General features: G+C 48.8%; 1 protein-coding gene and 1 long non-coding RNA gene across 4 annotated transcripts in view; one reads left to right on the forward strand and one right to left on the reverse strand.

Moving 5' to 3' along the window:
* KAT2B (lysine acetyltransferase 2B) overlaps positions 1-16,081 on the reverse strand; it is a 102,754-nt gene that overhangs the window by 85,464 nt on the left and 1,209 nt on the right. For all 3 annotated transcript variants that reach the window (XM_027086533.1, XM_027086535.1, XM_027086534.1), the window contains exon 2: positions 15,869-16,081. This exon ends at the window's right edge or, in 1 of these variants, runs on beyond it. In XM_027086533.1, coding sequence (XP_026942334.1) covers positions 15,869-16,081 — 213 coding nt within the window. The remainder of the gene's footprint in view (positions 1-15,868) is intronic.
* The window catches only part of LOC113609374 (uncharacterized), a 3,065-nt gene continuing 1,673 nt past the window's right edge, over positions 14,690-16,081 (forward strand). Inside the window, exon 1 of the long non-coding RNA XR_003428611.1 lies at positions 14,690-15,312. This is a non-coding gene — a long non-coding RNA (uncharacterized LOC113609374). The remainder of the gene's footprint in view (positions 15,313-16,081) is intronic.

A 16,081-nucleotide genomic window follows, 5' to 3' on the forward strand; every position in this document is an offset into this window, starting at 1 on the left:
CAGTGTGAAACAATTAAAACTTGCTAATAATAAAGCCATGTTGCTGGCGTCCCTTTCGGACTCCCTCACCCAACACCTTTGACCTGCTGCCATGCAGCTTTCTGGCCTGTTCACAAATTCATTCGAGCCTCGTCGGAATCGAAAATGGATTTCTGTACAGTGACTCTAGTTCCCCTCCTCGAATTCTAGTAGAAAATGTAAGATGCAGCCTCAGGAGGGTGGCGGAGGGGAGACCAACAATTTCTGGAAATAAGTCCAAGGGAATGAGGAGTGAGCCTGGGGTTGGGGAAGACTGGGGTGAGAGTGTCTAAATTTTCATTGGCCCCCACTGCGAGCAGTCTGAATTTTGCTCTTAACTGTGTGCATGTATTCCTTCGGGAAGAAAATTCTTTTAATCCTATTTCAAAACAGCAACAACACCCAGAGTCTGCTGTATGAGCTGTGATCCCAATAAATGTTCTCTTTAGAAGTGAACTGCTGTGGAAGTAGTCTGACTAATGCTCGTGGGACTTGCAGCAGTGCCTCTCAAACTTTACTCTGCTCCTGAATTACCTAGGCAATCTTGTTAAAAGGCAGATTCAGAATCAGTAGGGCCAGGGCGGGGCCCAAGATGCTGCATTTGGAAGAAGTTCCCAGGTGAGGACCCCACTCAGAGTAGCAAAGGTGCGAAGGAAAAAGATGGTCTCGGGGATGTGGGTGGTAATACCTCTCTCTTCTCCCTGGATTAACGTGAGCTTTCCATATACAGTTTAAATTTCACGGGCTAAGTAATCCTTTCTGGGACATGAACACTTTTTCTCTCTTCACTGTGTGATAATACTTCCAGTTGACACAGTTGCCCACAGACAGACAGCAGACACCATAAAGTTATGACTGGAAACTGGGATTTTTAAATTTTGGTGACTTTTAGTACAAGTGAAAAGAATAAAGTGGGAGTGGGGGAGGGAGTCTTCCCTCAGGAGATCAAATTTGCCTGGAATTGAGAGTGAAAACAGAATCGGAAGGGGAGACTAGATAACCGGTGAGGTAATTCAGAGCAGAAGCGTCTCTGAAGACCTTAATTAAGGGTGCCATTTTGGTCTGGAAAGCCACAAGGAACCAAAAAAAACAAATACTGAAGAGAGGGGTCAAGGGTACAGAGGAGAAGAGAGTGGTCAAGCCTGAGGAAATGACCCAGGACAAGACAAGCAGGTACGGACACCCTAGTCAAACAACATCCTTGCAGGCCCTCCACGAGGCACCAACATCCAATCCACAGAAAACCTTCAGGAGGAGACCTCTGGGTCTGGAAGAAATCCCTGTGTCTGTGCTGGACTTCAATAAGGAACTGCACTCTCTATGCAAAATAATCAGATCCGACTGAACCCAAGGCCCAGGACCCTCAGGCATGGTCTCAGAAGGTGCTAGAATGACTCCAGTGCTACCGAACAGCCTAGGGGTGGGCCAGCCCCTTCCTTATGTCTGAGTCACCTCTCCAGGACCAAACCGAAACATGTATCACCCTTGGAAGGGCCTCAAGAGGTCCTGAGTGACACCAGGGCCAAGAAACTGGTGCCCCGGAACCCTGAAGCCCAGACAATTCCTGGAGTCTTTTCATACACACACCGTCCATCTTGGACTTCACCGGTGAACCTGCCAAAGCAGTCAGCTCGGCCTCCAACGCAGTGGGAAGATTCCTCAAATTGCTTGGCTGGCACTGAGCAGCCTGGGCAAGCAGCTGACTGACAGAATGTCTCACTCCTCAGCCTGCTGTCTTGGCACCAAATCAATCATGACGAGCAAAATAAACAGTGCCGCCGCATACGCTGCATCCTGGGCCGGCTCACGCTCTTAGAGTATCAGCCAGTATCTGGGCTGATGCCTCGCAAGTCCCCTTAACCAACGCAACCTGCAGGGCAGAGTGTCCAGCCTACATTCCCAACTGCCCACACCTGGCATCTCGGCCCAGGTTTTACTTGAAGGCTTGCCCTCAACTCCAACACACCCCCTTTTCAACTATGCTATTCCCTACACAGGCATTAGGCTTTTCTCCCAGCTCCTGATACATCTGCATTCAAGGCCCTCACCCAAGGCCACCCGATTCTCCTTTCAAAGTCTTTGCCAGATTTATACCTTCTCCGTTCTCACTGCCAAGGCCCTAGGTCAGGCCCTCACTAGCCAGTTAGAAGGAACAGCCTCCTCCCTACTTTCAATCTGTTCCCACTCCCACCCTCCATATAACACCTACTGCACACATGGCTCTACTCTAAAATGACACTGAATAATGTCAAACACTTCTGACACTTCCCAAGGCAATTTTCGCCTACATCATCCTATTTTCCCCACCCAATAGCCCCGTAGGAAGGGCCAGTGATTCAGTCCTTAGAGAAGGGTGTGGCTTTGCATTCACCCAGCTGGCAGATGAGCAAAGACCAAAACCTAGACCTCCTTGCTCTAAAATATCTCATGTCTCCTCTGTCTTAAAGTGCAAAGACTCACTATTAGTAAGTGGATTCAGTTTGACTTTCTCTACTTGAAATTCAAGACCTTCTATCAACTGTTTTCTTCTTTACCCAGTGGATCCTATTTCCCATGATTTCTATTTACTCGCTTTTCCTTTTTCTCCAGTTGGGCTAGTTGCTTTATTAAGATCAATCATTATCACTTTGCACTGCTTTTTTTTGTATTTTAAGTACGGTTGACTTACAATACTGTGTTAGTTTCAGGTGTACAGAAAAGTAATTCAGTTATACATATATATGTATATATCTATAGTCTTTTTTCCTATTCTTTTCCACTATAGGTTATCACAAGATATTGAATATAGTTCCCTGTGCTATACAATAGGTCCTTGTTGTTCATCTATTTTATATATAGTAGTGTGTATATGTTAAAACCATACTCACAGTTTATCCTTCCCCCTGCCTTGGTAACCATAAGTTTGTTTTCTATGTCTGTGAGTTTGTTTTGTAAATAAGTTCACGTGTACTATTTTTCAGATTCCACGTATAAGTGATATCATACGATATTTGTCCTTGTCTGACTTACTTCACTTAGTATGACAATCTCCAGGTCCATCCATGTTGCTGCAAATGGCATTATTTCATTTTTTTATGGCTGAGTAATATTCCATTGTATAATGTACCACATCTTCTTTATCCATTCCTCTGTTGATGGACACTTAGGTTTACTTAGCATTGCTTTTAACTATAATAGTAGATACCATTTGCTGAGCATTTAGAATGTTCCAGATATTGGGCTTCCCTCATGGCACAGTGGTTAAGAATCCACCTGCCAATGCAGGGGACATGGGTTCAAGCCCTGATCCGGGAAGATCCCACATGCCACAGAGCAACTTAGCCCATGTGCCACAACTACTGAGCCTGCGCTCTAGAGCCCACGAGCCACAACTACTGAGGCCACGTGCTACAACTACTGAAGCCCGTGCGCCTAGAGCCTGTGTTCCACAACAAGAGAAGCCACCATGATGAGAAGCCCACGCACCACAATGAAGAGTAGCCCCCACTCACTGCAACTAGAGAAAGCCTGGGCACAGCAACGAAGACCCAATGCAGCCAAAAATAAATTAAATAAATAAATTTATTAAAAAAAAGAATGTTCCAGATATTATACACAACTGCTAAATGGATTACCTCACTTTATCATCAAAACAACACTTGGGGGCTTCCCTGGTGGCACAGTGGTAGAGAGTCCGCCTGCCGATGCAGGGGACACGGGTTCGTGCCCTGGTCCGGGAAGATCCCACATACCGCAGAGCGGATGGGCCCGTGAGCCATGGCCGCTGAGCCTGCGCGTCCGGAGCCTGTGCTCCGCAACGGGAGAGGCCACAACAGTGAGAGGCCCACGTACCACAAAAAAAAAACAAAAAACAACACTTGGCTAAGAGATATATGTTAACACATCCGTGAAAGAATTCTTGACTCTCACCCACCCCAATATGCTTCACCCACGGTCTCACCCTTTTTTTTTTTTAAACATCTTTATTGGAGTATAATTGCTTTACAATGCTGTGTTAGTTGCTGCTGTATAGCAAAGTGAATCAGCTATACGTATACATATATCCCCATATTCCCTCCCTCTTGTGTCTCCCTCCCACCCTCCCTATCCCACCCCTCTAGGTGGTCACAAATCTTGATAAATGAAACTACCATCCTTTCAGCTGCTCAGGCCAGCAACCCAGACATTACATGCACTTCTGTCTTTTCTTCGCATGCCTCCCGCCCACCCTGCCAATAAATCAAATCCTGTTGCTTCTAAACTCATAGCCCCAAACTGTCTCCTTCTCACCCCTCCACTGCTACCTCCCTCATCCAAGCCACCATCCACTTATACCTAGACTGCAAGAACTTCTCCAAGCCACCATCCACTTATACCTAGACTGCAAGAACTTCAAGTGGCCCTCTTTTCCCACTCTTTCTCTTAAACACTTTATTCTTCTCAGAGCAGCCAAAAAGAGATGCTTGAAAATGCAGGTTTTCTCTGAATCTACTGGAAACAGCCCAGATGCCCATCAACAGGTAGACAGATAAACTGTGGTACATCCGTACAGTGGAGTATTTCTCAGCAATAAAAAGAAATTAACTACTGATGCATGCGACAACATGGATGAATCCCCAAAATCCTAAGCGGAGTGAAAAAAGAATAGTGTGTGTACTATGTGGAATCATTTATAAGAAATGCTAGAATATCAAAACTAACCTGCGGTGACACAAAGTAGATCAGTGGTTGCTTCTGGGAGTAGAGGGATATGAAGGTCAAGGAGCAGTAGGGAACTTTCTAGGGTGACGTAACTGTTTGGGTCTTGATATGCATTTGTTGAAACTGCTCAGAGGTGGAGATCAGATCATTTCACCGGGTGAAAATTATACTCTGGCAATCTGGCCCCATCTACTCCTTCTTCACCTCATCTATGCTCATCCCACGCCCACCCCCATCCAGCCGCGCTGGTCGCCTGGCTGCCCTTGACCCTGCCAAGGCCTCTCAGGGCCCAGGGTCTTTGCACCTCCCTCTCCCCTCGCACCCTACGCAGAGCTGGCTTCCTGTCATCGTTCTGGCCCAGGATGTGCCCCCTCTTCAGAGAGAGCTTTCCAGGCACACATCTGAAGGAGCTCCCCAAGGGTTCTCATCTATGTCTCTGTTTTCATTCTCTGTGTGTGTGGCACTTGCCACTTTCTGTTATTTTCTTGTTTACCGTCTCCTTCTGCTACCAGAAAGCAAGCTCTCTAAGAGCGAGGACCCATCTGTCACTGTATCCCCAGCATCTAAACCAACGCCTGACACATTCAAGAACAGGTTGTTGGATGAATGGGAAAAGTTGACAGTAACACCCTCTCCACCTTACAGCTCTGAAATGGAGGCTTGTGAAGGGCACGGAATCTCCCCACAGACTCAGAGCAAGATAGCAGCACATCAGGATTCCAACTGGGCCAACCTGTTGCCCAGGTCCGCGTTCTATACCGCTCTGATGCCTTGCTCCCTTGCACTCTGCTTTCTACCGTTCGCTCCACCTGGGCTGGGCCCCTCACCTCCGCTCCCACCCACCCCAGCTCGTGACGCTTTCTCTTTGCACGGACTTCGTGCCTGATTATTCGCTTCCATTTTTCTTTCCGTTCACATCTGTCTCCCCAGCAAGATGAGGACTCCCTGTGGCTTGCACGTCCTTTTGTCACTCACCACACACCTAGGACAGAGCCGGGCACAGGCAGCTAGCCAACACACGTTCCCCTGGAGGTGGGTGGGTCAGGTGCTCCTGTGGGTATGTGCAGTGTGCAAGTCCTGGCTCCCATGACTCACTTCGCGGTTTCAAAGTACGCTGACCTTGGCTTCCCTGGCATTCTGCCAGCCAGTTTCAACACCAGCTTGTTAGAGCGAATGCAAACAATAGATAGGGCTGCCGCTGCCATCAATCACTAGGGTATTAGTCAGGTATCATCCCTGTACTTCTGGAATCTCCTGTGTACCACAGAAGCCTCGTAGACGGCTGCACAGACCCAGGGCACGCGGGGGCTGGTTAGGATGGTGTAGAGTTCATGGAAACGTCTCCACACACCTGAGGTCACTGAAGAGATTACAGAAGGCCTCCTCCTAAGGTTAGGTGGTGTGTCAGGCCAAGGATCACTAGCGACATCGTTCCCACTTTGTTCCAAAATCAATACATTTGTCTCCTGATTAAAAAAAAATAAGCCCAGGGCTTCCCTCGTGGCACAGTGGTTAAGAACGCGCCTGCCAATGCAGGGGACACGGGTTCGAGCCCTGGTCCAGGAAGATCCTACATGCCGCGGAGCAACTAAGTCCATGCACCACAACTACTGAGCCTGTGCTCTAGAGCCTGCGAGCCACAACTACTGAGCCAGCGTGCCACAACTACTGAAGCCTGCATGCCTAGAGCCCATGCTCCAGAACAAGAGAAGCCATCACAGTGAGAAGTCCATGCACTGCAACAAAGAGTAGCCCCCGCTTGCAGCAACTAGAGAAAGCCTGTGCGCAGCAAAGAAGACCCAATGCAGGCAAAACTTAATTAATTAATTAAAATAATAATAATAATAAGCCCTGTGTCTAGGCCTCTGGGTACAAACAGAAGAACAAATTAAAGAAAGCCTGTTGTAGCCTTTAAGTGGACAGCAAAGGAACAAAAAATATAAATAGTAGTTAGAAAACATACCTTTATAGGCAATCTTTTTTGTTCACTAGCATAATTTAGACGTTTAGAATATACGGTAGGGCCTTTCCCCCCCACGCCCCATAGGTTTTAACCCGCTGGTCTTATAATATTCACAATCCCCTTGTGCAAATTTCATTTTAATTTGCAGAGGAGGAAATGCGGGTTTGCCGGGTTAGAGAAATTCACATCATTCACTCAGAGGAGGATTAAAAGTGGGTTTGATTCCTTCTTGCTCTGTTTTGAGCAGAAGTCCAGGCCATCAGACAAGTACCGCGTGTCATCAGGTCCCCGTGAGCTGAGTACCTGGAGATGCTGTTCCAGCCCCAGCTCAGGGCTGCCCTGCTGCTGACCACACGGTTACGAAACCTCCCTGGGGGCCAGTTTCCTTGTCTTTAAAACAAAACTTCCTCTCCTCCAACCTCACAAAGCCTGTGAATATGACCCACTTAGTCAACAAATATGGATTGAACACCCACTGTGTACATGGTCCGTGGACCTGGGATATGGAATGAACCAAAGTCCCTGCTTCAGGGAACTTCCACTGTCATAAGGGAAACAGACAAGAAATTATATGTGATTTCCAAGTATTGACAAATGCAATAAAGGAAAGCAAACCAAGGTAAAATTATGGAGTGATGGGGTACTGCTACTTTGGCGGGGTGGGGGAGTGGTCAGGAGGCGTCTCTGAGAAGCTGGCATTTGAGAACAGACCAGAATGAGTTTTAACAACAAGCCACACCAATACCTGGAGAAGAAAAGTGTGTGATGCAGGGGGTACCAGCATGCCAATTAGAAGCCCGAGGTGAAAGCAATTCATCCTTATAAAGGATTTGATTCTAGTTCGATGATAACTAGGTGATGAGTTGTCATAAGGGGTTTGGGCAGGAGCAAATGTTACATGAGTAACTACATGGTATAGGTATAACACCTCCATGTACAGGCACACACAAGTAAAAAAGATGAAACTCCCGTTGTGTTAACTATATCAATTACAGAAAAGATTGCTTTATGGCCCATAGGATCCCATTAAATAGTAAGCTCATCTTAAATATTTAATACAAGTTTTCAAGGATGAGCTGTTATGGAAAAACTGTAGGCTGTCTAGTAATCTGTGTCCCTCACTGCCACTCCTGGGGAGAAGGTGGCCCTTAGTGGCCTCAGCACACAGTTCTGGAGATGGTGTGGGGATAAACCGGAAGAAACATTCTCTGTCCTGCATCTCCATCCCCTAGGCCAATAACAGAGGTGTCAGCACCCACTGGAGCTTTCTGGACCTGTCTCCAGCCAGCCTTCTAGGAACCCCGCCACTGCACCCAACACGTATGACTCTGCATGGTTGACAGGACACCGTGTATAACTCCAGTCAACTTCCAGCAGGACTTAGCGTGATGTTTACCAGTAAGGGCTCACCAACGCAGACTCATGGGGAGAAGAAAGGACTCAGGCTGGGCATTCCGCAGCCGTGACATCACAGCCCCCAACATTCTGCCTCTCCTTTCCAATCCTCCTCTATGTCTGCTCGGCCAGTACGCCTCCTGGATTTCCTGTCCACCTTCCTGCCCTCGTGGGTTCTTCCCAGTACACCCGGAGATCAAATTCCCATCTTTTCTTTCAAAAGCCTAATTAAAATTCATCTTAGGAAGCTGTCCACATTCAATGACTTCCATTCTGGAAATGGTTAGCAATTTTTAACTTGTTTTTTAGCTTAAACACATGTGTCTTGACAAACCAGGGCTATAGGAAACAACGCACACGCAGCGCACAGATGCCACGTGGAGTGACAGAAGCCGGAGGCAAAGGAGTCCAAACCGTGCGATGCCACTGATGGGAAGTTTCAGAGAGGCAAAGCTGATCTCTGGCAATAACCATCAGAATAAGGGTTACCAGAGGTGGGGAGGGGGCACAAGGGGGTCCCTGAGGTGCTGGAAACACTCTACAGGTGCTTTATCTGGACGGCAGTTGCCTAGACGCATGCGTATGTAAAAATTCATCCCCCAGATCCTCATACATAGGGATGATTTGAGCACTTTACTGTCTGCATAATCGAAGTTTTTAAAAAAATGACTCCTCTGGATTGCGCTGAAATACTGCTGTGTGAGCAGTCTTATACAGAGCTGCTTGGGGACCTCTAAATACCCAGGACGGGCAATTCCTTACCTCTCTGGCACATCTGGCACCTCCGACACCCTGAGTAGATGTCTGTTTCCTCTTCTTTCAGCAGGGAACTCTCTCGGGCCAGCCCTGTGACCATTCTTGATTGTCAGCTTTAAAACCATCAAGGGCATGCATCTGTCTGCCCTGGGCCAGTCATAAAGAACACATTTTGTCTGCCTTATGGCCTGCAGTTTCAATGAACTACAAAAGCCTTTGAACATACCTCTCAACAGGAGTACAATAAACATCAAATGAGAGCAGGAGAATGCCTGCCACAAGTGAAGTCCCCTCTGTAAACCATCTGGAAGGACAGCATCCTCTCCGCCCCATGAGAATGCCTGGGAAGAGGACGCAGAGGACACGTGGGAAAGAGAGCCTCTGTGGGCAGCTTCCCCGTGAGCCACCCCTGCAGCTGGATGAAGCTGCTGAACTTCTCTGGGTCCCGGTTCCCTGCTAGTAAAATGACCTCGCCTGCCTTTCTCTTACCCCAGGTGGAGTGGCAAAACACTAACGACAAAACTGCTGATACCAATGGAAAGTTTTTAAAAATTAAAGAGACATCTGTGGAATGCCTGTGTTCCAAGAACCGTCACATAGGCTAGATGATTTCATCTTCAAGGTAAATGGATGAGGTGGCACCTCGCCTCCCGCTTCACCAATGAGGAAACTGAGAGATAGGCAGTTAAGACACTGCCCAGGGGCACCCGCCGGCCGGTGGGGTGGGAGGAGTGATCCTCCAGGTTTTCTCCAGGTCGTCAGGTGGTCGGCACGCCTGCAGTTCTACCACAGGTGCCGTGGCAGATTCGAACCCTCGAATCGAATCAGATTAGGAGTGTAGGAAACCATCCAGAGCCGGAAGCCATCGACAACCGTTCCTAAATAGCTATCTTCCTCTCATGGAGAAACAAACGAACTCCATCGGAAGCCGCTCAGCCTTGGAAATCCAAGTTTTATTGGCACTGTGCTGAGTATCCAGGTCTTTCATCTGAGAAGCAGATGTTCTGATTGTTCCAAGGTACCTGGCGTGAAACTGTATATTTCACACTTTTACCCTCAACGTTCCCTATGACGGGTCAGACCTGTGGATTTACAGAATTAAATGGACACAGAACTAAATCCTGCCCATGTGGACGGGTAACTAGGTTGAGATCTACTGAATGGTAAAAACAAACAAACAAAACCCCACGAGCACTGCGTCACAAAATGCTATACGCAAGCACGAGCTTCCTAAAACAAAACAGTCCTCAGCAGATTTTGTACTGTTTTGCCCTATAAACTACTTTTTCCACTTACAGAAAACTGCAAACTGCAATCCAAAGGCTTTGCAGGCTTGCATTTTTCCATCTTCCCTGAAAGTTTAGGAGGACACATAATTCAATTTGGTCATCTTTCTGGCTTTCCGCATGGTGCCTGCCAAGTGAAGCATTTTGCCTGTGTGCCTGGCTCCATGATACCACCTTTTAGAGAAGTTACCACACGTGAAATAATCGTCTGCATTAGATTTATGTGGCTAGAGACTGAGTTTTTAAAAACATTTAATCTACCCCCCCTCCTGTGTTGTGCTTTGCCGTAACGATACTGATGATCTAAGAGTCTCCAGAAAGATACTTTCAATTGGGTTTCTGTTTGCAAACCAACAATCAACTGCTATAAAATATCACCTTAAAAAGTTGCCCACGGTGGGGGGAACTGGTGGGGGGGGAACCACCAGACCTCTGCAGAGGAAGCGGGGCGGGGGGAATGGTAGCGTTATAAAACTGGACTGTGGTAATGCACGCATAATTGTACACATTTACTCAAGAGCAACTAACTGCACACTTACAGTTGCTGAGTTTTATGATCTATAAATTATACCACAATAAAGCTGTTTAAAAATATGCCCAGGATTCACAAAGCGAGATTTTTCAGGTTCTGAGTGTTATTCAAATTAACATGAAAAGCATTCGTTTCTCCTCCACTGCAAATGTATTTATGGTATTTGGGGGCAATACGATTTTCTTCCAAGGCAGAGTTTCTCAACTTCGGCACTACTGTCACGGGGACCAAATCATTCTTTGTGTCGGCGGGGCTGTCGTGGGCTGGCCTGTGCATCCGGGGGTGTTTAGCAGCATCCCTGGCCTCTGTTCACTAGCCACCAGTAGCGCTCCCTCAGCCCAAAATGTCTCCAGACCTTGCCAAACATCCCCTGGGGGGGCAAAACAGCTCCTGGGTAGGAGCCACTGCTCTAGACACTGAACACTGGAAACTTGCTCTCGGAAGGGGTGACTGACAAATACAAACACAGGCATTCAGGACCCCCCCTAATGTGAAGGCTGGGTCTAGTGCCCCATTCGCAGCCCCCTGGCCAACGTAGGAAGCTTTTTCTCTTATGGTGGTGCCTCTGCCTGTGCTCGCTGCATATTCAACAGCCAGTGTCACTTCTAGATTATAAACCATTATTTTTTAAATGAAGACTAATTTTCTAGTCCTGTGCCTATGTCGGTCTCTAAGTAAGGCACTCAGCCCAGAATCAAAGTTCTCCATAACTGCTTTGCAGCCCCTGACTGGAACACTGAGTACGGCAGCAGACAATTTCTTTTCTTTTAATTTTTATTGGAGTGTAGTGAATTTACAACGTTGTGCTAGTTTCCTGCTGTACAGCAAAGTGAATCAGTTATACATAGACACATATCCACTCTTTTTTAGGTTCTTTTCCCATATAGGTCATTACAGAGTATAGAACAGAGTTCCCTGTGCTACACAGTAGGTCCTTATTAGTTATCTATTTTACATACAGTACAGTGTGTATAGGTCAATCCCAATCTCCCAATTTATACCTCCCCCCCTTTCCCCCCTGGTAACTATAAGTTTGTTTCTACATCGGTAACTCTAGTTCTGTTTTAGCACCAGGCAATTTCATTTTGCCAGCATGAACCCAACACGTTTAGGTTCCAGGAACTCTGGGGAACCTTCCACCTTTGAACGTCAAGGTTGAAGTCATGGTCTCCATCTTAGAGATGAAGCAATCCAGGCTCAGAGGAAAACTAAGTGACTTGTGCCCAAGACCATAAAGCGGCAGAGCTGGGATAGGAGACTAAGCCCCATGTGCTTTCTTGACTCCCAAGTTTACAGGGTATCCCCTACTCTGAGCTGCTGAGAAAACATGGGGTGGACTAGACACCTGCTGGATGCCTCATACACAGGAGCTCATTTGAAATCCTCACCGTTAGGCTGTGAGGTGAGGGTTATTATTCCTACTTTACAGACAAGGAAATGGAGGCTGAGGTAAAGTCCTTGTCCAAGGTCACACAGCTGGACCTGAAATGTGAACTCAGGTGGCTCTTGGCCACCACTCCCTCCGGCCTCCCCTCCTGTAAAAATGGCCTATTTCACTAGGAAGAGTCGGTCATTGGTTTTTGGTTTTTTACTACCTAAATTACATTTTCATTCAAATAGATGTGGATTTGGGCTACTCATAATTTACTCGGGGCTCCTTTTATAACACTAAAAATCCAGTCCTATGCACATCCGTGAGAAAAAACCCTCTCTGTCCAGTTGTCAAGAAGTGGTCAGGCTAAAATTTCACTACTGCTCTTCTAACAGTTAATCATTTCCTCCGTTTTCTCTTCTCTCATTCATTCATCCAGTCAATAACCACATCACTTAGGATCTATTCAGAGTGACAAACACATATCAAATAATCACACAATTAAAAATCATGATGAAAGCACCAGTTAGGAAAAGTAAGTACAGAGGGGGTTCCAAACATTTAGAATGGGAAGGCTGGCCAGGGTTGTAAAGGACACGCAAGGAATCTGAGATTTGCGGGAAGAGCTGGGAGTTCGTTTGAAAGTGAGGCAAGGGACTTTCCTGGCGGTCCAGTGGTTAAGACTCCGTGCTTCCACTGCAGGGGGTGCCAGGTTCAATTCCTGGTTGGGGAACTAAGATCCCACATGCCGCGCAGTGCGGCCAAAAACAAAGAAAAAAGGAAAAAAGAAAGTGAGGCAAGAGGAGCTTTTGGTGCTAGTAAACAGTGTGTGCAAAGGCCCTGAGGTAGAAAGGAACCATGCACGCAAGGCCCTGAAAGGGGGCCAGAGATAGCAGTGGCCAGGCCACACAGGGTCTTGTGGACCCCTCGTAAAGAGAAATCAAGGGTCCTAAGTAGGGGCAGAGCATGGTCAGATTTACAATTTTAATGAGCAGTCTGGCTGTGTCACATGAGCAACCTGTGCCAGGACACAGTTCAAAGAGCTCTACTCTGGATCCTGCAAAACAAGTTTGTTTGTTTCTTTTTTTTTTTTTTTTTTTCCTTCTCTCTGGGCTGTGGTGCACCTCCCTGGCTGTGAGCTAGCTCCCTTCTTTCTCTGTTTCATTTGTGAAATTTAAAGGCCAGATGTTTTATCAGGTCTGGGACCTGTTTTCTTTCAGTAGCCCCCCCCAGTAAAGTACTTCATCTCTTCCCAGATTCCTCCCCACTCCCTAACCTCTCTATTCTCTCCAACTTGCTAAGTGGCCAGTCAATGACAAAAGGTAGGAGAATCTGTCCTTTGGGGCATTCTTACATAGAGGATAGAGACAAGCTGAGAAAGAAATACAGATTCTACTGGCTTGCACCTCCTCACACTCAATCAAGCACAGTTGGAAGGGAAAAAAAACAAAAGCAAATCTGAGATAATGTTAAGATTCCTGGATTCCCTCTTGGCCGCACACACCCGCCTCCACCAATCTAGTGGCCACCGCCAATGGACTTTAGCTCCCGCTGGCCCAACTCCAAGCTTTCATAACTACTTTCAGTTTCTCCACTACAAGAAGCTTCAGCTGACCGCACCCTGCCCCGCTAAGAGTCCTTAGCAGCCACTGACACTTCTTCCAGGAAGCCCGTCCTACCCCACCCACCCTTCGTGCCTCCTGCCCGTGAATGCCCAGCGCTCTAAGAAAGCAGGTTCTTCGAACTTCATTGTAATTGGTTCACCCAACACATGCATGCAAGTGCATGCACACACACGGTCAGTAGCTCCAGAAGGACAGATTCTGGGTGTCACTGTCCCAGCATCTAGCACAATGCCTGGCATCCGGTTGGGATCCTTACTGAATGAATGAGCAAATAGAAGTGGACACATTCAGAGTCTCCCAGGGGCAGGAAGAGAGACCTTAAATGAGAGAGGTTTTCCCTTCCTATAGGTTTGGTTGTGAATGTGAACATGAAACACTGAAGTTACAAATTTTAGAAAAGGCGCTACATTTCACTCACGGAAATTTGAAAGGATCAAAAATATCAAAGCAGGACACACACGCTCATGGTTTTAGACAGGACCAAAACTGCGGAAAGTTTTCAGATGGTAAGGTGGTAGCAGGGAAAGAAGATGCTCATGATGGGAACCCAATAAAAAGCCAGAACAGAAACACAGAGCTGACACGGCTCCCACCTGAGCCCACTCTGGCTGCAAAATGCCACATCAACCGAGTAACTGACCCCGTTCTTATCTCCGTACAGTTCTCCCTTCGGCCCACTACTCTCCCGGTCTTGTTCTCATTTGTCAAATGCCCTTCATAGCCAATTCCTACCCCTTCACCTTTCTTAAAAGCACACTCCCCACTGGATCATTTTTGCATTCTGTCTTCAGAAACGCCAACCATGTGGCATTACTGTTTCACAGTTTCACTTTCTTGGCTGAATTCAAATGGGATAATCTTCTATTGTCCAGGTCTGAACCAGGGTCTTGCTACTTGGAGTGTGGTCGGTGGACTAACATCGCATCACCTGAGAGTCTGTTAGAAATGCAGTCTCTCAGCCCTATCCCAGACCTCCTGATGCAGAATCAGCATTTAACCAGCTCCCCAGAAGAGTCCTGTGCACACAAAAGTTTTAGAAGCACTGGGCTAGATCCTACGTTCACTGAACAAATATGTATTGAACCAGTGCAGGGTCTACAGTAGGTGCTCAACATACACAAGAGGATGTGAATGACGTGGAGAAAGGAAGTACAGATATTCCACTGAGGTTGAGAAGCTCCTGTAAATACTAAAAACAGCATCACCGGGGTGCGAGGTTCTAGCAAGATTAATAACCTTTACGCCCAAATTCAGACGTGGCCAACTGCATCTGGGCTGTGGGAAACTGGAATCTGGGAACTTGACCCTGTTTGCAGCAGGCGGGAGGAGCACAGGGGAGGTGTGTGAGTGTGTGTGTCTCTTCCCCGCTTCAGCCACAGGCCGCAGGAGCTGACAAGGCCAAGTCCCCGCCCCCCTCAGCTGTCACCCTGTCAAAACAAAGCCGCTGCTGACAGCGCAGGGCCAGCCTGCCCCGCGGCCTCGGGCAGTGCTCCCACCCCAGGAGCACGGCGCCCACATCTGGATCCGCATTTAAGGGGCGACGGGGTGCCCGGAGCTGGGGTGGAGAGAGGATGGCCAGAAACGCGCGTCCTCAAACTAAGCAGTAGCGCCCGCCGCGCTGGGCCGTCACCTTGCCAAATCCTGTTTACACCCCGAGAGGCTGGGGCAGCGTTTCAACTAAACAAGTAAAAATACAGTAATGACCGGGCTGTCACCGCGCGCCGCAGCGTCTCCGCCCCCGGCCGAGGGCGCCCGGAGCTCCAGGACCCTAGCTTGGGGCTGCGCCGCCCAGCCCGCGCAATCCGCCCCTTCGAGCTCCCAAAGCGCCGGGAGTCCAGAATCCTATTCCAGCCTCACTCCTTCCACCCAGCTCCGCCCAGTGGGGCTCGGTGGAGGAGAGGAGGGCGCTCAGGTCCCCCAAAAGATGTTGCCTTGGCCCCGCTCCACTCCCTGGGAGGCGCCTCCGGCGAGCTCCTACAGAGCAACAAAGCCCCAGGGCAGCCCAGGAGCTCGGAGGCGGAGGCAACTCCTTCCAAGGGGGAGGAAGGAAAGGCTCTCGGTCCCGGCGATCTCTCCTTCCCACCCGACAGCACTCTGGTCCGAGAAGCAGCTAATTGGGCGTGGGCGACAGCAGCACTTCCGCGGTGCCGCGGCCCCGGGCGGGAGGCGGGGGCGGGAGGGGGAGGGGGTCCCGCGGGCCCGGCCGCGGCCCCTCGGGCGGGCCGGGCGCCGAGCGCGTACCTTGCAGGCGGAGTACACGCCGAGTTTCTCCAGTTTCTTGGCCCGCGGAGCGGAGCGCAGCTGCGCCTTCTTCACTGCGATCCGGGCCGAGCCGCCGCCTCCCGGCCCCTCGGCCGTGCCCGCCGCCGCCACCGCCGTCGCCGGTCCGCAGGCGCCCGAGCCCCCGGCGGCGGCGACGGCGGCGCCAGGGGAGCCCTGCGGCGGCGCGGGCGG

This window comes from Aethalodelphis obliquidens, unplaced genomic scaffold (assembly GCF_003676395.1).
Source record: "Aethalodelphis obliquidens isolate GAN/ISIS:26980383/991018 unplaced genomic scaffold, ASM367639v1 scaffold56, whole genome shotgun sequence".
NCBI lineage: Eukaryota > Metazoa > Chordata > Mammalia > Artiodactyla > Delphinidae > Aethalodelphis > Aethalodelphis obliquidens.